This window comes from Zalophus californianus, chromosome 5, assembly GCF_009762305.2.
Source record: "Zalophus californianus isolate mZalCal1 chromosome 5, mZalCal1.pri.v2, whole genome shotgun sequence".
Taxonomy (NCBI): Eukaryota; Metazoa; Chordata; class Mammalia; order Carnivora; family Otariidae; genus Zalophus; species Zalophus californianus.
This window is the reverse complement of record NC_045599.1, coordinates 21,978,282-22,003,570: the sequence shown is the minus strand read 5'-3', so window position 1 is coordinate 22,003,570 and position 25,289 is coordinate 21,978,282. Positions and strand designations below refer to the sequence as shown.

Sequence of the window (25,289 nt, the reverse complement as noted above, 5' to 3'; positions counted from 1 at the left end):
TCTTAGGAAAGCATTTCAGACTGTGAGTTTACTTTTTCTTGTCAGTTATACTTTTTGATGGCCATAAGCATGCAGTTCTGCTAAAATTCATTAATATCTTGGCAGATGTCTTAAATGTAAAATATTGATAGGAAATAGCAATTTTCATCACACAAATATAAATCTTTATCATATAAGCTTAACATTGAAAGTGTAGAATCTCCATTATCATTACCAGCCAATGACAGAAAAACAAGACTGTTGTTTCTTAACAAAATACCAAATTCCTTTCTATTTTCTAAATTAAAATTCATTATTGTCTGATGAAAACAACGCAAATGAAAGGAATAGTCATTTATAGAATACTGAATATTTTCCCAAGTGCTGTATAAAATTACATATCTCCCAACTGTTTGTACAGAGAAATTGAAGCATAAATGATACAACTTAATAGGTTAATAAGAGAGGGAATTGCAAAGTAGTTTCCATGTTGAGCTAGATAGGTTTGATCCTTCATCTCCTGAGATAGCCTTATTCTGAGTAAGTATACCAGTCAGGGTAGTCTTGATTAGTCTATAGGAACACAAAAACCTGGAAATGTCAGTAGCTTAAAATACAAAAATTTATTTTTCACTTGTGAACAATCTGTTGCAAGTAGTTCTCCAGTCAGCGCCTTTTCAGCAGAGTCTCAGGGGTCCGGGCAGGATGTTTGTGTCTTGGGGCACCACCATTTCTTTAAGAGCCTTCCAATTTGCCCAGGCAGAGAACTAAAGAGCTGGGCAGGGGAAGAGCATGGGGCATTTCCTTGTCTCAGCCTGAGATGTGATCTATGTTACTTAAACCCAAAATTGTATGACCCTACCTGACTGCACAGAGCCTGGGAAAGGTGGGTGACACATGCACCTTCAGTGAGCAAGAAATGTCTCTGCCAAAATGGGGTTCTTCAGCCTGAGCTATTCCACGTGGTGTGAACTATGTCCTGAGTGCCAAAATAATTGTGTGAGTTTTCTGTTGCTGCCTAACAAAATGTCACAAACAGCAGCTTAAACAACACAAATTTACTCTCTTACAGTTCTGGAGGTCAGAAGACTAACACAGGTGCCATTGAGCTAAAAATCACAGTGATGGCCGGGCTGTGTTCCTTCTTAGAAGCTACAGAAGAGAATCCATTTCTCACATTTTCCATTTTCCAGAGGCTGTCCACATTCCTTGGCTCCTGATTCCCGTTCTCTATCTTCAGTGCCATTAATATTACATCCCCCTGACCCTTCTTTGTGATCACATTTCCCTCTGACCACAGCCAAGTAAGTTACCGTGTTTTTAAGGAGTCATGTCCTCAGGGCCCACCTGGATCATCCAGGATAATCTCCACTTCTCAAGGACCTTAATATTAATCGCATCTGCAAAGTCCTTCTTGCCATGTAAAGTAACATATCCCTAGGGTCCAGGGTTTAGGATTAGAATATCATGGGCAGGTGGTCAGGAGCAGGGTGAGTCATTATCTATCACAGCCACTTTTTGTCATGATGAAATTCACTCATTTAAATTTAATGTTAATAACTGGTTGCCATCTTAGAACAATAAGATTTTTGGTAGAAGTTTCCATTTCCCTGGATTTTCTTTCTTTTAAAACCTATTGGTTTAAATATGGTCCCATAAGATAGGACTTGAGACCAAGGTTTTATCACATCTGTTTGCAGTATACAGCTATTTTTTGTTTGTTCCTGTTAGTGCTACCATTATTAGTAAAACCAGTTTAACTTTGGGTAATTTCCCCTTTTCTGCTCTCAGGCTATATAACTCAGGTGCAGCTGACCTTGCTGGAGGCTCCATTGGTACCCATAGAGACCGAGCATACCCAACTAAAACTTTACATTATCCAATTTTAATGATTTATTAAAAAAAATTCTCCCAAGAGAGTGAATTGCAGGACTTAGGTGAGACAGCTCTAGAAAAGGAGTTCTTGTCTGACTGGGGTTGCTAAGCATATACATTGCAAGTGTGATGCTGCTGGTGTCCACCTCAGTCTACAACCCACTGTAGAGGAAAGCAGGGTTGGAAGACACAGAGTCCCGGATCCCACTGACATTGTCCAAGCATCTGGATCCAGCCATGCTTGAGATTTTTTTATTACAAAAGTCTACACTTGCTCTTTTTTTGTTTAAATTTGGGTTAAATTAATTTGGGTTCCTGACACTTGCAACCACATGTGCCTTGACTAATGAGCCAACAGAGTTGAACAGTTAGTCAAGTTAAAGTCACACGCTCCAGAACAACTTCAGGTAAGTAACAACTTTGACTCACACACTTAAAATAATCACTGAGGCATTAGGGTACTTCCTAGGTTCTGCCTGCCCGGAATAACTGGCGTCATCATTGATAATTCTCTCCGCAATGCCACATAGACCCAGAAAATTGTCTACAGCTGTGGCAGTCAGCAATCTTTGTAAGCATTTACTTCTCTCTTTATAGTCATGCGGGGTGTTGAATGCTCTGTTGAGGACCAGTCCAGCAGTACTTTCATTACCAAGTATGATATGTGTTCCACAAACACATAGAGATAGGAAGCATCTGGAAATGGGGTAATGATCAGATCAAGTAAGCGATGCTTATGAAAGTCATTTGAAGAGCATTTAGTAAACTATTTGAAGGAGGGCAGGAAGTTTTTTTTTTTTAACAAGTATGTTGTCAATGTCAGGACCCAGATTCAAGAATTGAATACACTGTTTTCTATTTCCTGCTGTTGCTAGATTTTTTAGTTATCGTTAAAAGAAAGATTTATATCCCTCAGCGATTATTCTCTTGTATATGTAATTTATTCACCATATTTGGGATCCCCATAGTACTAAAGTTTAAAGGATCTTATTAAAATAGCAGAATATATAATACAGTACTTTAATTATAAAACTGTGTATGTATATAAGTATATTTATTTAAAAGAGCTAATATGAAAAAAATAATATAATTTGTTGGGACAATCAGATTATGAGTTATTTTTGTCTTAAAAATTTGGTTAACATAATAAACGAAATAGTTGTTAAGTACTATATTTTTTGGTAGAGATAAGAATAATCAGCTTATATGTAAGAATGATATCTAAATATGCTCTGGTTGTTTGGATGTATGTAACAGTTTCATGGGTCATTCATTTAAAGTGGACTATCATTAACTTTCAAGCAGTGTTGCCTTTCTCTTACTCCTATGACATTTTCTCCTGACCTCTGTTTCCTAAGGGTCAGAATGAACATGGTCTTGGGAAACTGTCCTAAGTTTGCCTCTTAAATTCCCTCATGACTTCTGAGCAGTTGTAGAAGAAGTGACATAAAGATACTTTGTATTGATCCCCTTGTTCCAGCCATGAAACAAGAATAAGGCTCTGGGAATCAGTTCTTAGCTTCCTGACAAGAATTTGGTGTAGAGAGAAGGGCCATAAGGTTTCCTCAAGTCCCAAGAGGATAAATGTAGCTGTCTGCCATATTGGAGTCCCTATGTTTCTAATTTGGGGTTTTGTTTTCTGAACTGAAGTGAACTAGGCAGCAGAGGTTTTCAGAAACATCTCTTAGATTTACCAGAGGCTGCCGGTCTTCCCTCATCACAAAACCCAGAAGGCTCTCAACCATGGGTTGAAAATACAAATTCCTGTATGGGCCAGTGAGGTAAATGTGAGTGAGTGCAGGGGGCCAGTGAGGATTGTAGCTGGACTCTGGAACACATGCAATCTCAAAAGCAGGCGACACACAGCTCTTGCCATTCCTCTCTGTGCGTGAAAGCAGCCCTGTGCATGAAAAAACACAAAATCTGAGAATTGTTTGGAAGCTTGCTAAACATGTGGATTCCAGGCCCACCCCAGATACTCTAATTTTAACTGGTCTGGGGTAGGCCCAGCATTCTGCATTTGTGTCTTTCATCCAAAGTAATTTTGATGCCAAGGATCCCAGAATCCTTCTTTGAAAAACACTCTTGAAAGATAACAGACTGAATGATTGAATAGAACTCCTCAGGTTTTAACTGGTAGCTAGTGAAGGAGATCAGAACATGCTACCCCAAAGTATGCTGCTTTGGCATGTTGGTTATTTGGAGCCGAAGGAAGTTCGAGAAACAGCAGATTCAGGAAGGTCTTTGTCCCCTCCCCCCTTCTCCCTCAGAGCAGAGCGAAAATTTCCCATGAGAAAGGTACCCTCCTTGTACCATCCTTATCACTAGAAATATGGAGTTGATCTGAGTGGAATCTGTACAAACAAACCTTACTAAATGACCCTAATCCTTCATTAATTTTCCCTATACATTTACCTTTCCACAACTGACTGTTTCTAAAAGCCCAAACCCTTTGTTCTTTGTCTCCGAGTTCTCACCCTATGTTAAAATGCGGTCTAAGCTCTCAGGACTAACCACGTCTTTGAGGTTTTCACTTCCTTCCTGCGAAGTCCCGTGTCATGTAAAAATATTAACATCAAATATATTTGTATGCTTTTCTCCTGTTAATCATCTTGTTTCAGTTTAATTTACAGGCTCCGATTACAAAACCCAAGAGGGTAGAGGAATAGCTCCCCGTCCCCCCGCAACTAGTCGTCACCTAGTTGAAGGGTGAATTCTCTGCCAGCTCCTTGACCACCCTGCCTGAACCATTTAAGACCATTATCTATCTGTGGCTCAGCCCCAGGCCTCCAACTCCCTGAGTAAGATGTGTGTGGGCAGGGAGGTCAGGAAAAATTGAGTTTTATTTATTTTTGCCGGACTAAGGCTGGGGATGGTGCCTGGTTAGTATTGCCCACTTGCGACTTTGGCCTTGGTGCAGGAATGTGCTCCAAGGACCTTTATAAAAAGAATACCTTGAAGAAAGTTCATTCGTTTCATCCTGCTGTTTACTCTGATACTCTCATCTGTACCTCATTCCACTTGGCACATTTCCACGTTGAGAAAACAAGGTTGCTCACTGCTCCTCTAACTTTCTGTGATTGACCGGCTAGTCCTATAGGTAGACTGCGTACTTTGGGCACTGGGGCTGGTTTGACAAAACTTACAAATATGACAATTAGGAAGTGGTAGAGAATAGAGCAGAAACACAGGTCAAATTCAAAGCATATGATCAGGACTATAGGTCAGGGAAGGACCAAGGTAGAGTAGGGTCGGAATGTTGCGACTGGTTCGGTGGCGGGGTTTGAGATGAACCATCAAAACTGGGTGTGATGGGGATATATAAAAAGTGAAAAAGTCCTGATTTAGGGCATGAGGAAGATTCTTGGCTTCCCTTAGGCTTTCTTCAAAGCTGGTGTAAAAACAACCTCCTTCTCTCAATCCTTCCGTCATCTTTTAATTATTTTTGGTTTTATTTTTAATTGTGTTTGCTTTCCATATCTAATGTCTCTGATTTCTCTATTAATTTCCAGACTTTTTATGTTTGTTCACTTTTCTAATCAATCAAATTCAGTAGGGACACGAATATAGTTTTATAAGGTATCTGGCACCTCGTGTATCTATTTTTCTCATCAGCAAAACCTTTTACTAATCATTCATGAAAACACAAATGAGACACAGGTTTGGCACCAGCCTCCTAGGCCCTCCTCCTTTGGCCTAGGTCTATCCAGAAGAACTGCGAATTACTGATGATTGTTCATGCCATTTAGGTTTTTGGAATGATTGATTTTTTGCCATTTGGAATGGAAGGATTTTTTTTTTTTTTAAGATTTTATTTATTTATTTGGGGGAGAGAGAGAAAGAGAGCAGGAGCATTGCGGGGAGGGGTAGAGGGAGAAGCAGACTCCCCACTGAGTATGGAGATGGACGTGGGGCTCAATCCCAGGACCCTGGGATCATGACCTGAGCTGAAGGCAGACGCTTAACCGACTGAGCCACCCAGGCACCCGTGGAATGGAGTGATTTTTCATGCCATTATCTTGCAATGCTATAATTTAACAAAACAGTTTAATTTCCTGAGGAATATTTCAGTGAAACAACATGGAATGAATTCCACTACATAATAAGCTTCATGAAAGCAAGGAATGTGTGTTTTTTGTTTGCTCCAAGTAGATGCTTGCTTTTATTGTGTGAAATAAAATTGATAATCATGTCTTATTGTTTAGATTAATTCATATTTCTGCTTAAAAAATAACCTATTCAAGACTTAAACATATTTTTTAACCAAATTATATGTTGTCTGGGAAAAAAAGTTTTATCCTGAATTTAGAAGTTTGAGTTTTTTTCTCAAATCAGTCCTTTTGCAGATGAGACACCAGCTATTTAGTAAGACTTGATCCACACAGCAGTATCATCTTTTATAAAGAATACTGCTTTAATAAAAAATAATTTGAAAGAAAACCCAATTAAATAAAAGAGCTTGCTCTGCTTCTCTTACTTGGTAGCTAAGCCTGGAGGAGGCCGAGCAAGTATGTCCAGGAGGTTGAGGCTCAGGATCCTTATCAATCTATCTGAGTCTTAGGTGCCCTGAGAATGTTTTACAATATTTAGTATGCTTTTCTCTTTTGTCTTCCTGACCCCAAAATCCTTTGTACCCATCCACTCTAAGTATGTATCTGCCTGAGGAGTAATTGGAATTTGTTACAAAGAAAATACCAGCAGACTATACTCTGCTTTTGACCTTCAAAATTATGTTATGCAGCCAGCCATTTCCAAAGATCCTGTCTCACGTACTCTGCTGAACTGTGAACTGGCTACCCCCTATCAAGAGGTGGAATCTAATTTCCCTCCCCTCGAAACTGGACCAGCCTTAGGGACTCTCTGGTAACTAGTAGAATAAACACAATTCCATTTTACCTGTACATCTGACTTTAGGATGAGCTGAAATAAGCAACCCAGCTTTATAGGTGTAGCATCCCTGAGGGGAAGAGACACGTCCAGGAAGAGGAAGTGGCGTGAAAGTTTCTATATGTTTTTTCCAACAAACTCTTACAACGCTATTTCGGTTTTAGAGCAATGAGGATACTGAGGCACAGCCAAACTATTAGGATTAGCAGAGCTGGGATTCAGATCCCTGTGTTTCATTTTCTGTTCTCTCTCCTGAGAATTAGATATACAAGACAAGTGTTAAAATGTCTCTAACAAACAATGAATAAACTTCAACTAAACACCTGTTAATGCAGGTGCTTCTTAGATCTGGCTGGACACTTCTCTCTGGGGATCTGAAGCTACTACTTGAGCATCAGTGGAAACATGAACTTGACTGAGGTTAACCACTAAGGACACCTGCCATCCCACACGGAATTTAGAGCCCATTCCTCCTTATTATGCCCACTCCATTTCCTTTGAAACGTACACACATCCATGATATTTGGGTAAATATTCAAAGATAAACTTGCGGGTCCTTTTGAGAACTCATTATATTTTTGAAGACACTGTACATAATGAGCCTGGTCCTGCAAGATCACGATCAGGCCCGAATCTTCCAGCGGGGCTATTTGCAAGCTCACAGATGAGCTCTGAATCTGCAGGGTCTCTGCCGGGTGACTGGGTTTGAATGGACAATAGCTGAGGTCTCCTTTTTCTCATTGATCCTTTTTCTTGTTTATTTCTCTGTCTTTGGTGGGAGGGCATGTATAACCACCTTTCATATTTATGGCTGGCACTGGAGAAGCTGTATATATGCCTTATAAATTCAGAAGCAGGCCTTCTGCTTGCTGACACGGGAGCTTTATGACTAAGCCAGCCCCCTGTTGTTCCAGAAACTCTCTCTCAACATTTCCTCTTCTGCAAATGCTGTGTGAACTGATGGAGGCTCAGGCAGCAGCCTCAGAGCAGGGCCTGTGTCTCTGCTTCTGGGTGTCTTCGTCTTTCCTCTGCTTGTCTTGTACATCTTTTCTCATCAAGCAAACGCCAGTTTAGAATGGTTGCTTTTTAGCCCTCTTTCAACCTGTCTTAAACCGTTTCTTTTGTTTTATTGGAAAAAAGTCTCCCCTATCCCACCTCTACCCTCTTAAAAAAAAAAAAAAAAATGCAGCACAGGAAAATAAAGACATAATTCTAACTTTTAATCTAGAGTTTAAAATTATCAGCGTTCTCTAACATTTGGGACTCAATTTCAAAACACATCCGGGACTCATGAGTCATTTATTAAATTTTTATTTTCTTCCTAAAAAGCTAGCTGATTCTATGAAACCCACTCTCTGGATGTTATCGCTGCCCTGGAATCCGGAGCAGGCACCACAGAGAAGGCAAAACCGAGGGCAGGGGCCCCTGCTCACAGAGCAAGTCTGTCCTCCTCGGATGTGACCCGTGTGCGCCAGAGCCCTAAGTCTTGTTTAGAAACCATAATTCTGTCCTAAATACTGAATTGCTACAATTTACCCTGGAACCTCTTTGGCCACAACAGCGTCCAACCTTCTCCCCTATCCCCCTACCCCGCCCCAAGCCTGTCAGCTGGTAGGACACTGCTGAGGATGCACATCTGGAAATGGGCTCCCCTTACTATAAGGCTGGTCCTTCCATATCCTGGGTATTTCATGGGATCCAGCAACCTTTCCTGCTTGCTGTGTTAATGCCCATCTCCTCCCAGTCCATCCGACTTGGCCCTTCTTCCCCACTTCATCATTCCTGCAAAACAGGGCTACTTAATGTTGCCTAAAGTAGGGCATATTTTTTTTCTTTTCTTTTCATAAATTCTGCACCTATAAACAAGCCTTATATTACATAGGGAACTCTGATTCTAGTAACTAACCCAGTTCTCCTTCTCTATTAATTGATATTGGGACCACATTAGGAATTCTTTCAGACCATTAAAATATTCTTTAGCATGTTTTAAAGCTATCCAGTTGCTAAGTTCCTATGTTTGATAAAGCTGAAGTTAACTTTTTTTTTTTTTTTACTCTCTTAAAAACCATTACTGTTGTACTACGCAGTACCTTAAACTTCTTTGATATCAGGGAGGGGTTAAATTACTGGATAGAATCGTGTTAATTACCTCTGAAGAACATTAACCTATGTTTTAGTATTATAAAAGTTACTTTCGAAGTAAAACACATTATAAGCTGAAAGACTCTTAAATATTTTCACATTCTCAAGTAATTTTTTAAAAGGGCTTTCCTAAAGTAAAACATCTATTCTAAAGCAAAATTTTGAAAGATAACAAAGGAATGAGAAAATCCCCTAAAGTTAATTCTTAGGAGAAAAACTGAGAAGAGAAAACATTATACATGCCCTTTTCTTTTTTGTTTTTTTTTTTAAAGATTTTATTTATTTATTTGACAGAGAGAGACAGCGAGAGCAGGAACACAAGCAGGGGGAGTGGGAGAGGGAGAAGCAGGCTTCCCGCTGAGCGGGGAGCCCAACGCGGGACTCGACCCCAGGACCCTGGGATCATGACCTGAGCGGAAGGCAGACGGTTAACGACTGAGCCACCCAGGCACCCCCTACATGCCCTTTTCTTAAAACCGTATTATTCCATATATACATAAGGTTGGTTTCCATTAAATGATATCAAAAGTCCTCCAAGGCCTTATCTCTTCTTATAAGAGTGGCCTGATTAGATATGCCTGCTTTTATGTCAAGAATTGCTTTATTGTTTGCACTTACAACCTGAGAACCCGAACTTACACATTCAGAACTACCCTACTGGGAATTCAGCTCTGCTTCTATGAAATTCTTCTTCCTTCTTGTTATCTTCTGTAACGTGGTATTACTTCGGCAGACTTTCAGTATGGATTAATTGGAGAGGCTCAGGATCCTTATCAATGTTTTACATTATTTAGTATGCTTTTACATATTATATTCCTTTTTGGCAACCTCTCCTCTCTAAGAAACTAATTTTTTAACTCACTTTTTTTTTTAACCTTTTTAGACTGAATATAGAATTTTCCTCTTTACGGGGCGCCTGGGTGACTCAGTCATTAAGCGTCTGCCTTCGGCTCAGGTCATGATCCCAGGGTCCTGGGATTGAGCCCCACGTTGGGCTTCCTACTCAGGGGGAGTCTGCCTCTCTCTCTCCCTTTGCTCTCCCCCACCCCACTCTTGCTCTATCTTTACCTCTCTCAAATAAATAAATAAAATCTTTTTTTTTTTAATCCAAAATCTGTTTATTGGGATAGTGTTCCACTCATCTTGATTCAGGGTGCTTTTAGTGCTGCCTCCGCCTGAAGGAGCATCCTTCTGTAAGCCTTGCTTTTCCTCCTTTGGGCTGGCAGAGGACAGTGGAGCAGCTGACACACAGAACTACCGTTTGTGCGTGGCTAAAGACGGTGGTGATTTTGTAGCATCCCGGGCACTTCACATCCATGAAGTAGGAGTTGGGACTCTGCACCAGGCGCTTCTTCTTGTGCTTCCTCTTCTCCTCTCCCGGGGACGGGTGCAGGAGATCCTCCGCAAGGGGCATGTTCTCGTGGAGAGGTCGTCACCGCCAGAAAGGCTAAAATCTTTTTTTTTTTTTAAAGAATTTTTCTCTTTAAAACTGCTTTAAGTAAGATAAGCTTAAGTGGATTCTGCTCTAATATAGCATATGAGATCTAGTTCAACTAGGTGGAATCAAATGTTGGTCACATGGGAGGGAACTACTGTGTAACAATATTTCTTTTGCTTGTTTGGTTATATTAAAGTCTGTTTAACAGGCATAGGAGACAAAGTATAAAACCTGTAAAAGATATAAATTTTAGGGAGGAAACACAAAACAAGTTGACTTCGTGTTTCAAACTAAATTTTTAAAAATTCATGGTAGACTTGGTTCATAAAGGATTTTTTTTTTTCAATTCGAGTTGAATTTTTTTCAATTCAAAGGAAGTTTTCTTTAGGAAGAGGAGCTGAGTCCATAGAGTGGGTAGGAGATACTGTAATTATTAACCTAGTCACCATGGAAAAAACATTCCAATTGAGCAATTACATTTAGGTAATTACATTCAGAGCCCCCATACTCTGTCAGTCATATCTTCTTTGGGTTTTTCTTTCATAAACCACAACACAGAGAACACAGAGAAAGAAGGAAAATAATGCAGGGACCATGGTAAACTTCCTCTGAGTGAAGAGGACAGAGTCCCATGCTCAAGATCTGGAGCTTGAGATCAGAACTGAATATCTAAAAGTGACCTCTTACTATGACAAGTAAGTATAATAAATCACCCATGATACTCATCAAAAATGCAAATTCCTGCATTTCACCTAGATTTACTAAATCAGGACCTCCTCAAAAAAGGGCCTAGAAATTTAAATTCCACGAAGACTCCATGTGACTCTTAGTGTATGTTAACATTTGAAACCCAGCTAAAGCCAGTTTAGAAATTAAAAATTATTTGAGCCAATTGCCTGATAATAATTAGGCCTCCTTTCAAGAATACATTTGTAACCTAAGATTGTAATTTGTAACATTTTGTCTGTGGTGCCATTACTTTTTACCTAGGTCTTTTGTTCCTTATAGATACTGCTCTGGATTGTATTTTGTTTGCTTACCTGATCTCTTAGGAAGTAACCAACACTCTACTACCTACCCATCACAGACTTTCTAAAATGGGAAAAGATATAGTTGTCTGTGAGAACTAGGTCCTGGAGCTGGTATCAGTCTTTTGATCTTTCTGGGCTTTGGTTTTTCTCACCTCTCAGATATGGTTTGGACTCTATCAGGAGCTGTGAAGGTAAGGCCAGTGAGTGGAACTGACCTGGGTAAGCCCATCAGGAGTGATGGGAGATGGGCCACTGGAGCGAACTCACTGCATTTAGGGGAGCCATGACTGTTCAGTTCTAACAAAAGGTTGGCAGGCAAGAATTCAAGACCCAGAATTGCCACAGTGTCCTGCTTTTCCAGGGAAGCTGGAAGTCCTGCTTATAATGGGAAATCTCCTGATTGTTAAATGATTGAAGCTAATGCAAAATATCTAACATATAGCACAGGCCCATACTTTAAGGAGTAAATAGAGCACTTTGGTTAATGAGATTTAGCCTGTAGGCCTCCTTATGATCCTTTCTAGTTATGAAATCCTTTATATCTCCTACCTTTCTCAGCTACCCAGATCTAAATTTACTGTATTGGCAACTCTAGGCACGAGGTGACTACCTAGATGGTAACTAGCAGAAACTAGTTACGGGATATTTCCCTAAAGATGCAATCCTGGGCACCTGGGTGGCTCAGATAGTTAAGCGTCTGCCTTCAGCTCAGGTCGTGATCCCGGAGTCCTGGGATCGGGTCCCGCGTCGGGCTCCCTGCTCCTTGGGAGCCTGCTTCTCCCTCTGCCTCTCTCTCTCTCTCTCTCTCTCTCTCTCATGAATAAATAAATAAAATCTTTAAAAAAAAAAATAAAGATGTAATCCTGACTCATTTTAAAAGATTCATGTTCATTTTTAAAAGGGCGAGCCTAAGAGAGTGTTCAACAGAGCAGATGCCTGGTTGTAGAAACTTTTAATTGTTCCCCCTCATTGAATATGTCATGGCTAATGACTGTGTCTATACAGATAGGTTAGAATTAGATGGGACCAAAAGGTCTCAGCAATCAGATTGCCTGTGATTCATTACGTCTACCGTCTCAGCGGTGGGCCTGTATTTCCATGTTATGTACATTCACAATGGAGATAGCTATTTAGGACAGATACACGTTTTAGCAGTGTCTCATTCTTTGGCAAATCATTAAGTCTTCGGAAATCTTCCTTTACCTTCCTATAAATTCATTCAGTCTTTGAAGTTTTGAATTTGTTTTTTCTGTCTTAGAGGTTAGATAAATCTAACACAATCTTGTTGAATTAAAAAAAAAAAAAGGCCGTTGTACTTAGAAAACCTAGATTGGCATCCTGGGGGGCCTGGGTGGCTCATTTGATTAAGTGTCTGTCTCTTGATTTTGGCTCAGGTCATAATCTCAGGGTCGTGGGATCGAGCCCTGTGTCAGGCTCCCTCAGCATGGGGGCTGCTTGGGATTCTCTGTCTCTCTCTCCCTCTCCTTCTGCCCCTCCCCCACTAAAATAAATAAATAAATCTTAAAAAAAAGAAAACGAGTTTGGCATCCGTATATGCAACATTGACACCCCATCTCCACACGTATTTATGTGTGAAAGATTCAGTTCAAAAAGGTTCCCTCAGTAGTATTTAGAATGTTTGCACCAAGTTATTAGATTTCTGCCCCTTGCGTTCAACTGCCCTTTGCTATGTTTAAGAACTGGAAAAATCTGGAAGTTCCATTTGACATTTTATACAGTAGTGACTCATTAAATATTTCCAGATTATTAAAAGCCTAAGTATTTATAGAATGGTGTATTGCCCTTACCACATTTGGCGGGGGGAGGGGGAGGAAGTGTCACTGGGGATCTCTGAGGGTATATTGAAGATACACTTGGATTGAGGTGGGCTTCCTTGTTCTGCCACTAATCCCAGGATTGGGGAGAATAAGACTTAGCATTTGTTGATTCTCTAGGTGCCAGATGCTTTGTGCACTTTATTTCTGATATCACAGCCACTCTCCAGAACAGTTACTCCTATGTTGTAGCTGAGGAAATTAGGGTCAGAGATAGGAAGGGACTTGTCTGAGTGACTAAGCTGGGTTCCAGACCTAATTCTGTATGGCTCTAAAAGTCCATATTCTGTACATTACTTGCTGGTGCCCCCCAGTGCTGCAGAGTGGAGAGAGGATTTTCTAGGCCCCATTTTTCTCATCTGTAAAACATAGGAGTTGGGCAAGATGATCACTAAGTTCTGTTTGACTTCTAACATCCTATACTGATATTTTAGGGCTCTGTGCTGCAGAGAATATGACTCATTCTTAGGCGAAACCCCCTTTGGATGTTTTCAGATACCTCTGATCCTGGCTAAGATTTTCAAACAGGATGTTGACAGATATACTTAGTATTAATCTTGTCTCCCATGGCATTTGGGTGCCTGCCAATTCTTTGTCACTCTGAACAATGGAGAGCATTATTTTCTCTGTTCTTTTATTTTCACATAAACCTACTCTCTACTGTTTCTTTTCCTAACCCTGAGCCATGGGTTTATATTTAACCAGACTCTTGACTTTTTTTTAAATCTTTATTTGCACATTTGACCAACTCTCATACAGATTTCTAAGTTTTTTTTTAAATCCATAATTATCTAGGTTCTTTGAGAACATCACGTGAAACAATGCTACATCTTCATAAGACTGGATAACAATGATAATGTGATTTAGAGAACGACTGCAAGTTGCCAAGTGAACTGTTAGATTGATGGAGATTAATTTCTCTCTGTATCACCCATGTATCTGAAATCTATGTACGCACTTGAAAGTACTTCTAATTATAATAGGAATTCATGTTAAACTCACATAGATTATTCTAAGGCATTTGGAAATCTAAGCTGCATCTCAACTAAGGTGAGAAACTTAGATACTAAACCAATTTTGACATAAGTTAGAAATGACTGCATCTGTATTTTCTCTACTGCTCGGTCCATCCAGGACTTGTGCTTTCTGATGATTAGATTTACATGGTAACAAAACTAAACAATGGCAACAGCAAAACACAGCCCCTTAATTATCTCAAGATTGTCTACCTTTTCTCTTGAGATAACAAGGTCCTATGATGTTTACTTTGTAACTTGGGGGCTTTCTCCACTGCTCCAAAACTGTAATGACATCAGATAATTGTACAACTTACTTCTGATAATAAAGAACTTAAGTTGGGCACCTGGGTGGCTCAGTCCGTTAAGTGTCCGAAACCTCTTGGTTTCGGCTCAGGTCATGATCTTGGGGTCTTGGGGTCAGGCTCTGCACTCAGAGAGGAGTCTGCCTGAGATTCTCTCTCTTTCCCTTTGCCCCTCTCCCTTACCCTTTGTGTGCTCTCTCTCTCTCTCTCTCTCTCTAAAATAAATAAGTCTTTGGAAAAAACTTAAACGTCTTCAAATAATAATTTTTGAAACCCATTCTTCATAGCCTCTTGGCTTGTTTTACACTTAGTAATTAGCATAACCTTTTTTTTTTTTAGAGATAGAGAGTGCGCATGTGCGCAAGTGCGGGGTGGAGGGGCAGAGGGAAAGGGAGAGAGAGAATCCTAAGCAGGCTCCACACTCAGCACAGAGCCTGACACTGGACTGATCTCAAGACCATGAGATCATGACCTGAGATGAAATCAAGAGCTGGATGCTTAACTGACTGAGCCACCCAGGCACCCTGGCATAACATTTTTTATTCCCATTCCTAATAATGATATTGTGCTAAAAACCCACCATTTGCAAATACCCACCATTTGCAACAACATGGATGGAACTGGAGGGGATTAGGCTAAGTGAAATAAGTCAAGCAGAGAAAGACAATGATCATATGGTTTCACTCATATGCAGAACCTAAGGAATAGCGCAGAGGCCCGCAGGGGAAGGGAGGGAAAACTGAATGGGAAGAAATCGGAGAGGGAGACAAACGATGAGAGAGTCTGGACTCCGGGAAGCAAACTGAGGGTTACAGAAAGGAGGGGTTGGGGGGCATGGAGTGACCAGGTGATGGGTACTAAGGAGGGCACATGTGGTGATGGGCACTGGGTGTTATACGCCACTAATGAATTGTTGAACACTACATCAAAAACTAATGATGTACTATATCTTGCCTAATTGAACATAATAAAAAAAGAAAGAAAAATCCTTGCTATTTCCTTTTGGAATGTGCTTTTCTTCTGCCTCTCTGCTTGCTTGACTTTTTCTTATAATTCATGTTTCAGTTGAAATGTCCTCTCCTTTAAGCGTTTTTTGCTGACCTACCTCATCAACGTCTTCTTCCCTTCTATTCCAACCTTTACTTTATATCATAGAGTTCCACTTATTTATTGCAATGATCTCAATCTGTAGCTTTTCTTCTTACCAATGTATTTTGATTGAGCCATTGGGTAGGTTGTGATGCCGTTGCCTAGTATGGGAGAAGACAGGGAAAGACCATGTTTGAAGCACAGTTAAGTTGGAAGGTTAGATAAACAAGAGGAAATATAAAGGTCACCTGCAAGCATATGAATCTGGAGTCAAAGTGTGAAAGAGGACCCGAGATAAAAATGGAAGAATTATTAGGCTATCAGTGGTATTTAAGGTGATGGGAATGAAAAAATAATTCAGGGAAAAATGGTTCAGGGAAAAATGGAAGATTCAGAGGAAGAAGGTGCCGGAGTCCAGCTCCAGCAGGAAATGGTTTCTTGAAGGAAAGGACGGCGTCGGAGAGGGAGGAGACACGGACACAGGATCAGGTTGTAAGCATCTCCCTCCGATAGCCTCGGAGCGACTTTATTTATAGCTTACAACATGTGCACCCTATCTTATCAAAGTACTTATTCCATTTCTATATGTTTTCTTCTCTTGTCCTTGCTCCATAGACACCACGGAGGATCACTCCTCTTAATCCTTTCCCAGAGGCTGTCAGATGATGCCCGCACCCTTTTTCCCTTAATCTTATACCATTTGTTCATGTCCTCATTATCAACTCCAGCATAAGGAATGGGAGGAGTAGGGGTAAGGAAGTTAATCCTATTCCAGGGCTTGCCTCGAGGGGCATACCAGAGGTGGCCTCCTATTTGCATGCAACATAGGGAGGTCCCTGTACTGTGGGAAGGACAATGAGATTTTCCTTTCCTAGAATCCTGATGTTTCAGAGGTGCCTGAGGAATCTCATCAATAGGAATTTTTACTGGGCCTGGATCCAACAGCTCCCTTACAGATTGGAGGACACTGGGTATTTTTACTTCTTGGCCCCATCGTCGGCCTTTTTGGAATCAGTTTCATTATGATTGCTTGCATAGGCATAACTAAATTTATAAATCATTTCATCATGAAACCCCAGAATTGATTATATAAAGATTGCCGCAAATAAAATGAAAGGAAGTAGCAGGAGCCAGCTGTGGCGTCTCTTGATTTTTCAGGATTGTCCCTCATACTTGGACTTTGTCAAACAGCATGAGTAGCTTGGCTCGCGCCAAGAAGGGGCCTTGAACTAGGTCTTGAAGATCTTTAGAGATACTATAAAGTAGACAAAGAAGTAACTAATAAGGAAGAAGAAAAACCAGGACTCTGTGGTTTGACATAGGCCAAGAATGGAAATGTGTCAAGAAGAAAGGGGTGGTCATTTGTGTTGTACAAGACTATAAAATTCAAGGAAGATGAACATAGCAGGGTTTATCCTGGGTATGGCATCATGAGGATTGTTGGGAACCTTGATGAGAGCACTTTCAGTGGAACACCCTCATCTAAATGGGCTGGAGAGACTAAGACTGGTGGATTAAACAGCAAATTGGAAGGATGGGAGGAAGTGAAGACCGTGGGGAGTTGTTTATCTTAGAATAAGAGTGGGAAAAAGGTACTGAGTGATGAGAAATCAGAGAAAGTTTTTGCAGAGATGTGAGATACCAACATGTTCCTATAGGAATGAGCTGGAAAAGAGGAGTATGTGACGCAAGTGTGAAGTAGGGTAAATAAGTGACATACATAGGAAGGTGAAAACCACAGGGTCAGGAGCGCTAGTAGGAGGATAGAACCTTGAATGGGAGGAGGAACACCTTTTCCACTGATAACAAAAAACAATCAGGAGAACACATGTGACAATATGAAGCAAGAATTTAGATTTGGCAGTGAAAAGATGAGAGAGTCCCCATTTGACGGCCTGTGTATTCTCAGTGACTTATAGGTGAGGTCATCAGCTAGGTGTTAAGTGTGGAGGAGGGGAGCAAAGTTTGAGAAGAGATAAGAGGGTAGAGAATAGTTGTCTTGGAGAGTGAGAAAGCAGACTCCTGGAAAAAAATCTCAGCTCTTTGGCTGGGCAACGTTAGACACTCATCTGAGGTCTGTAATCATGCAAAGTAAAACCAATCCGACAGGTTTTGTTACTTTGTCGGCAGAAGTAGAGAGCAGAGACAGAAGGCTTCCATCAGAGGTGTTGTCATGCAAGGGATGGAGAGAGGGAATATGAGTGTGTAAAAGGAAGTTTTAAGAAATAAATCTAGAAAGATAAGGTGAGCCCAGCTTATGGAGGGCTCTGAATGTCAGCTAAAAAAATGAATTTTATTTCACAGGCAATGGGAAGCTATTGAAGTATATCTGACTATGAAAATGATATAACCCAAACTCTACTTCTGCATAATTTATCTTCCTTTAATGTAAAGCGCTGAAGTGGTTGAAGAAAAGAACCATTTGTGAAGGACCAGGGATTAGATAATCATGATTTTTTTTAATTATTATGTCATGTTAATCACCATACATTACATCATTAGTTTTTGATGTAGCGTTCCATGATTCATTATTTGCATACAACACCCAGTGCTCCACGCAGAACGTGCCCTCCTTAATACCCATCACCAGGCTAACCCATCCCCCCACCCCCTCCCCTCTAGAACCCTCGGTTTGTTTTTCAGAGTCCATCGTCTCTTATGGTTCGTCTCCCCCTCCGATTCCCCCCCTTCATTCTTCCCCTCCTGCTAGATAATCATGATTTAAATGAAAGTAAGCAAACAGTTGACTTGCACCAGATCACTGAAGGTTAAATTTCTAAGAGATCTTGGTATCTATGGGAACCAGACCAACTTGATGGGAGCATCAGGCCACAGGGGAGAGAATGCTAACGTCTGGGCTAGGATTAGGCAGGATATTACCTAAATATCTGTCTGGAATCTGTCTGGATATTATCTAAATAAATGTCTGGAAGTAGATATACATCAAGGGATATATTGGTCAGTCACTAAATGAGTGAGAACGCAAGGTATCACCTGGAGTATTGAAACCAAATAAATCATCATAAAATTGTTGACCAGTGATAAAGCCAGAAGATGTCAGGAAGAGTTCAGAAAGCGGTATGCACAATGAGCAGGGTCAGGGTGGCTCAAGGCATAGGCTATGGCCAACACAAGAATGCTGGGTACTGGTCTGAAGTGCTAAGTAGGGCAGGGAGACCCCCAAGTTTTAAGAGTAGATATAGAGGATTTTGGAACTAATGGTCAGTTCAGTTTTACAGGATTGGCCAATGTAATGACAAACCTCTGACTTGGACCATAGGTGTCAGATTTTAAGCCATCTAAATATATGTATATGACACTGGTCATAGTTGAAATAGTAAAGTGAAAAGTCACAAAATAACACAGCTGGAGATAGGTCAGAATCAACTTATTATGATACAGGGCAGCAGAATCAGTAATAGTTCAAATCAATCCCAGGATTTGGTAATCTACTTCAACCTGGGAGCCAGTAACTGTGCTAGCAACTCCATGGGTATCACTGGCAATCTGAAAATATAATTTGTTCCTTGGTAAATCTGCCACGTGGGTTGGTTTTGAATTTTTTTTTTTTTTAAGATTTTATTTGTCTGAGAGAGAGAATGAGAGAGAGCGAGAGAGCACATGAGACGGGGGAGGGTCAGAGGGAGAAGCAGACTCCCAGCCGAGCAGGGAGCCCGATGCGGGACTTGATCCCGGGACTCCAGGATCATTAATTTAATAAGCAAACTCATTCCATCACCTAGCAATTCATAAACATATTAAGCAGTAGAACACCAGGACCCATTAAGTTTTATTCAGTATCCATCCATCCAACATTTCATGACTATCAAGCATCAGGCACTGTGCCAGGCTGTGGATACAAAGAAAAATAAGACAGCATCTCTTGTTTCTCTTTAAGAAACCCCCAGTCTGTTGGTAATAAAAGAAAGAATAAGCGAAGAGATACTTGTAATAGATGTTATGACTTTGGTGCACACAAGATTTATTGGATACATAACTCATGGGAAGGCCGGGGAGTGGGTGGGGAGATGGTAGTGGTGGTGGAAATAGTTGGGAAAGCGATTCTGAAGAAGAATCAGAAGACAAAAGGGGGCAAGTGTAGAGACTGATACACAAGGTTATGGCATCTTAGAAAGAGGAAGTGGCTAATGCAAAGCCTTTAGGTACCAAGCAGAATGGTAACTTTGGGGGAAAATTCCTAGTAGTTGCATATGGCTGTCGTATCTCAATTAGGTTTGAATTTTGCTCATTTCATGTAGATTTTATTTCTCTGGTGTAATCTTTTTATTAGGTTTTTTCCACTCCTGTGATTTGAAGTTCAATCAAGATTTTTTTTTTACTCTTGCTTAATGTTCGGAAGCACCAAATGGTGTTTAATATAATGGATGCATGTAATAACTCCAGGAATAATAGAAATAAAATTTCACCAAAATAGAAATATACTTGTAAAACCAGTCATTAAGAAAGGGTAAGAGTATTTATTTATTACTTTAAATTAATCCAAAGGAAAGTTGATGTAATTGAGGCAATAAAAGACGAGGTCTATCACTTTTCTTTGGGAATGTTTTCAAAGGACTGTTATTTATATAACATAAATAAGAGTGTTCATCAACATGTGCTCATGGGGAAGGAAAAAAGAAAACCTCAAACCACTTTCCATTTCCTTGAGAATTTATTCTGAACTGAATTCTTAGCATCTTGGTACTGCTTTATTGACAAATAAATTAAGGTACTTTATTTCACTTGCCAATATTCCCACATATACATCGTTGTTTAGAACCCACAGCTTCTGCTAAATAAATTACTTCCCTTTGGCTTTAGATCAAAAGCAACTTCAAAAGAAGGACATCTTTTCTCAAATTCAATTACTGACTCTTGGGACTTATATGGAAAAGTTATGATTATGAAAAAGAAAAGATCAGCCCCACTTGCATCTGGAAATGTTTACAGAATTAAGACAGATGGATTATATAAGGTCTGGTTCTAATATTTTCTTATGAGATAATTAGTGAAAGATAAGCCCTAAGTCTCACTTTCAGAGTAGGCAGCTCTGTTTCCCTCAATGTCTCCTGACATTCTCCTGGATCTGTGGTGTTAATTACATTCCACTAACTTTCTCTTCTAAGACCCCAGGACTCTTAGCTGCTAAGGTCCACAAGTAAAACCAATTAGATAAATGTGGCATTTCCACTATCTCATGAAATCCTTTTTAAACTCTTTTTTTTTTTTAAAGATTTTATTTATCTATTTGAGAGAGAGAGAGAACGAGAGACAGAGAGCATGAGAGGGAAGAGGGTCAGAGGGAGAAGCAGACTCCCTGCTGAGCAGGGAGCCCGATGTGGGACTCGATCCCGGGACTCCAGGATCATGACCTGAGCCGAAGGCAGTCGCTTAACCAACTGAGCCACCCAGGCGCCCCCCTTTTTAAACTCTTAATGATAACATATATGGGATTCTGTAGCACAGTCCTGATTTCAAACAGGTTTTTTTTAAGATTTTTTTAATTTATTTGAGAGACAGAGAGAGAGCAAGAGAGCACAGGAGCATGAGTGGGGGAGGGCAGGGCAGAGGGAGAGGGACAAGCAGACTCCCTGCTGAGCGATGCGGGGGAGGGGGGGAGCGGGGGGGGGGAGGGGGAGCGATCTCAGGACCCCAGGATCATGACCTGAGCTGCAGGCAGACACTATGGACTGAGCCACCCAGGAGCACCCTGGTTTCAAATAGTTTTGAGTATGAATATAAATTTATATGCTAGATCTTATGTCAGTCAGTATCTTGGTTTTTAGTTCTAGTAATATGATTTCTCTAGATATGTGAGATATTAAAACTTTGAAATGAAAAGTATATTTTAACAGAGTTCTCCTTTTAAAACTCCAGGTAATCTTTGAAAGAGGGTAAACAAAATTTATATATGGATTAACATTATATGTAACTTTAAATGAAAATGAATAGCATCTGGTTGTGGCATACCTGGCAAAAAATAAAATAAAAGCATGTTGAAAATTAACTACCTTTTATCAGAAATTTACTTAGCAACCTGGGATAAGACTGGACATTTTGGCACTCATCCAGAGTTAGAAAGACCTATTTACCCTAAAGTGTCATCAAAAGTGTCTCTTTGGTGATCTGGGATAAAGGGATGGGAAGGAACTCTTTGTCAAAAAGGTTGTTAACCTCTTGGGATCAGCTTAGAAGATGAGACTTTTACTTGAAGTCAAAATCCTCATATAATACATAGCTCAGTGTGATAAAAGTTTTATTACCTATTACCTTATAAATTTAGGAATATAAGAGTGAAGGTAATGTTCAGGATTCTGTACAACTAAGAAGGTTTTATCCTATTGACCTGAATCTTTTAAGTGCTTTTTCTTCCTTTGAGGACTCATAATTTATAATTCTTGCTTTTGTCCATTCATGAAACATGCATGTAGCTCTCCACCATCTGTCTTGTATCCTTTAATTCCTTGGTCTCAGGAATGTCACCTTTTGGAACTATAATTGATCAATTTATAAGAATTCAAGATCAGTTTGTGACTGAGGGCTCTTCCCACCTTCGTTTGCCAAGTTCTAGTCAAAATCCCCTGGAATGGGAGCAGAGCTCTTTCCTTATTCACTAGGGGTAGCCAATGAAAAAATAGGCCCTTGGACCATGTCTAGACCATCTTTGTGGAGCAGGTGTTCTAACAGTGGGCCTAGGTCTAGATGACAGCTTGGTGTGGCAAGACTTCCAGGTCTTACTGGAAAAGCAGAGCAACAATTCTCAGCTATAATTTCTGGGATTAAGGAAAGCATCTAGAGAAAAGCAAGAACGTTTTCAGATTTTACAGGCACCAATTATTATGCCAGTTTCTCCTGCATCCAATTGCATATTAAACAAATCAGGAATAATGCTGTTCCTCTTACATTCACTCTTGATTTCTTCTTAGTTACATGTTTTTTGCCCAACATCAAACTGTGGCCTCATTTGATTGAGAAGTGTAGAAGCATAGTAGGATAATCTGGTCCAAGGCAGTGTATCTTTAAAAACAAATATTCTTATAGACCACCACAATGCACATAGGGGTATATATCTAATATATATACAAGAGTATATATCTAACAGTATCCTACTACCAGAAATAAATCCTGTGCCTTCAAACAAAAGGCATTCACTTGTCCAGTGGAATCTTGTTCTGTGTAACCTTTCTCAATTTGATGAGCTCAAGCCCCCCCAAAAGTATCGACTCATTCCTCCAAATTTATTCATATGACCAACATAGCTATTCTCTGCTTCAGCCTCCTATCAGGAAACACTGAGTCATTAAATGAAATCATATTGAGGTTTCTGGGCAATGCAGGAGAGAACAACATTCACTTTTTCTACCTGGGCACCAAGATGTTTGTCCCAGGAAAAGCTACACTGGTGTTCCAGCTGGCTGACAATGGTTTGCAACCCCACATTCTCCAGTTCATCTTATGTTGACAAACAGCCGTCTGCTGATGTTTGACAAAGGAGTGTTCGACTATTTCTCTGCAAATTGCCTGCCTTCTCAGCTCTAATCTGGGTTAACAGCATTGCCAAACAACACATGCTCTTCTGGTGATCATAGCAGTCTCCATGTTTAAGTTCAGTAGGAAACCTTTAAAATTGATCAAACTCCAATTCCCACATGCCTTGTTTGATATTAGCTGATGGCTTGCCCTTTTATCTAACTTCTCTGGATCCAGAAGCCAGGAGACTTAAAAAAAAAAAAAAATTCCTAAGGGATGGACAGAAGGAAGGGACACCATTTCCTGATAATAGTATAATTCCAAAATTAGTCTTACAAACAAAGGAGGGAGGAGACCTTGAGCTCATTGAATTCCCACAGCTGGTAGAGCTAACAAACGTCCAAATTTTGGACCCCTACCAAAAGTTTCAGAATGGATCTTCTTACCCTTTGTTAATTATAAAATAAATAGATTTCCAGGCCTTTTGCAAAGGGAGGGCCTAAATGTGCAGTTTGAAATTGAAAGTAGATAAATTTGTGCTTTCCTGACAAGATACAACTGATCTTCAACTCATGGGTATCTTCCCCAGGTTTATAAGTTTTAACTAAAGTAGATTCAAGAGGACAGTGAAAGATACTTTTTGTCTTCTATCCAGAAAGCTCTCCCATTTTCTTTTTTTCCCGATAACATTTCCTAGCCCTTGACTTCTGGCACATGACCCAGGTATGGTCCATGATAACAATCCCACGGCCTTGGCCACAGCGATTGATCCATGGGTTAGAATGTGATACAAATAGGGTCAATCAAATTCCTTCTGTGAGATCCTGAATAAATACTGTGAGAAAGAAGTTCTGTTCCCTGGAGTTGGGTATAAATTAAAGTTCTTTGGTTGTAAGTATTATAAGCCAATGCTGACTACTTAAAGAAAAAAAAAGTTAATTAGAAAAAGCGTAAGAGGGCGCCTGCGTGGCTCAGTTGGTTAAGCGACTGCCTTCGGCTCAGGTCATGATCCTGGAGTCCCGGGATCGAGTCCCACATCGGGCTCCCTGCTCGGCGGGGAGTCTGCTTCTCCCTCTGACCCTCTTCCCTCTCGTGCTTTCTCTCTCTCATTCTCTCTCTCTCAAATAAATAAAATCTTTAAAAAAAAAAACTACTGATGTACTATATGCTGGCTAATTGAACATAATAATAAAAAAATTTAAAAAAAAAAGAAAAAGCATAAGAGAGCTGGTCACAAGGCTTCCCTTGGGTGAAGGGGGAAGGGACATTGTGATAAACAATCCTATAGGACTTTACAGAATGGGAGAGGAACATGTCCCCCACAGAAAATCATGCTTCTGCTACGGAAGAAAGAGGGAAGTGGTTCTGAGCAGGCAGAAGCAGATGTTCACTGTAGACCAGGGCAGCCAGGCCAACCTTCCTGATCTGCACCTGCAGTCACTCAAATAGGGCCAGTAGCAAAGAGGAGCCAGATAAGCCGTCCAGGAGCCCTGTGTCTCAGCCTTCTTCTTTCTTTTCTGCTTAAACCTAGTTTCATTTTGGTTTTTGTCACTGGCAACCCACAAAGTCCTGAGCAACACCTAGTTTTCCCATGAGTGATTTTCAGGCCTAGAAGTTTCCAGAATGTCCTTTTGAAAATTAGAATCACCCTAAATTTGCACATAGTGAGTAAGTAACATTTCTTGGGATCTTCATGAAATAACATCCGTAAGCTTTGCAGGGACTCCTGGAGCAGTTGCTTATCCTTGAAGGAAACTTCTGAAATCAGACTTTGACCATGGGGTTCTATTTCAGGAAGCTGCTCTATTTCAGAAAGACTTTGGTGGACTAAAGAAGAGACAAACTGACAGGAAATCTCTGAATGAGACCTAGAGATTATAAAGATAAATATAAGCTATTTCTTTTTTTTTTTTTAAAGATTTTATTTATTTATTTCAGAGAGAGAGAGAGAGAATGGGAGATAGAAAGCACGAGAGGGAAGAGGGTCAGAGGGAGAAGCAGACTCCCTGCTGAGCAGGAAGCCCGATGTGGGACTCGATCCTGGGACTCCAGGATCATGACCTGAGCTGAAGGCAGTCGCTTAACCAACTGAGCCACCCAGGTGCCCCAAATATAAGCTATTTCTATGAGGTAAATATTGAAACTCCTCAGGAACTTCTTATACTTAGCACATCCAGAAGTTACCACTCCTACGCTCTCTCATTGTCCCTGCTGTTAATTAC

General features: G+C 40.4%; 2 protein-coding genes across 5 annotated transcripts in view; both read right to left on the bottom strand.

Annotated features, from left to right (window-relative positions):
- The window catches only part of CCDC192 (coiled-coil domain containing 192), a 197,981-nt gene that overhangs the window by 31,054 nt on the left and 141,638 nt on the right, over window positions 1–25,289 (bottom strand). The window lies entirely within an intron of this gene.
- Window positions 9,989–10,324, bottom strand: LOC113929835 (40S ribosomal protein S27-like). Its single transcript, XM_027607034.2, has one exon. The coding sequence runs from the start codon at window positions 10,295–10,297 to the stop codon at window positions 10,043–10,045; it is 255 nt and encodes an 84-aa protein (XP_027462835.1). The 5' UTR covers window positions 10,298–10,324; the 3' UTR covers window positions 9,989–10,042.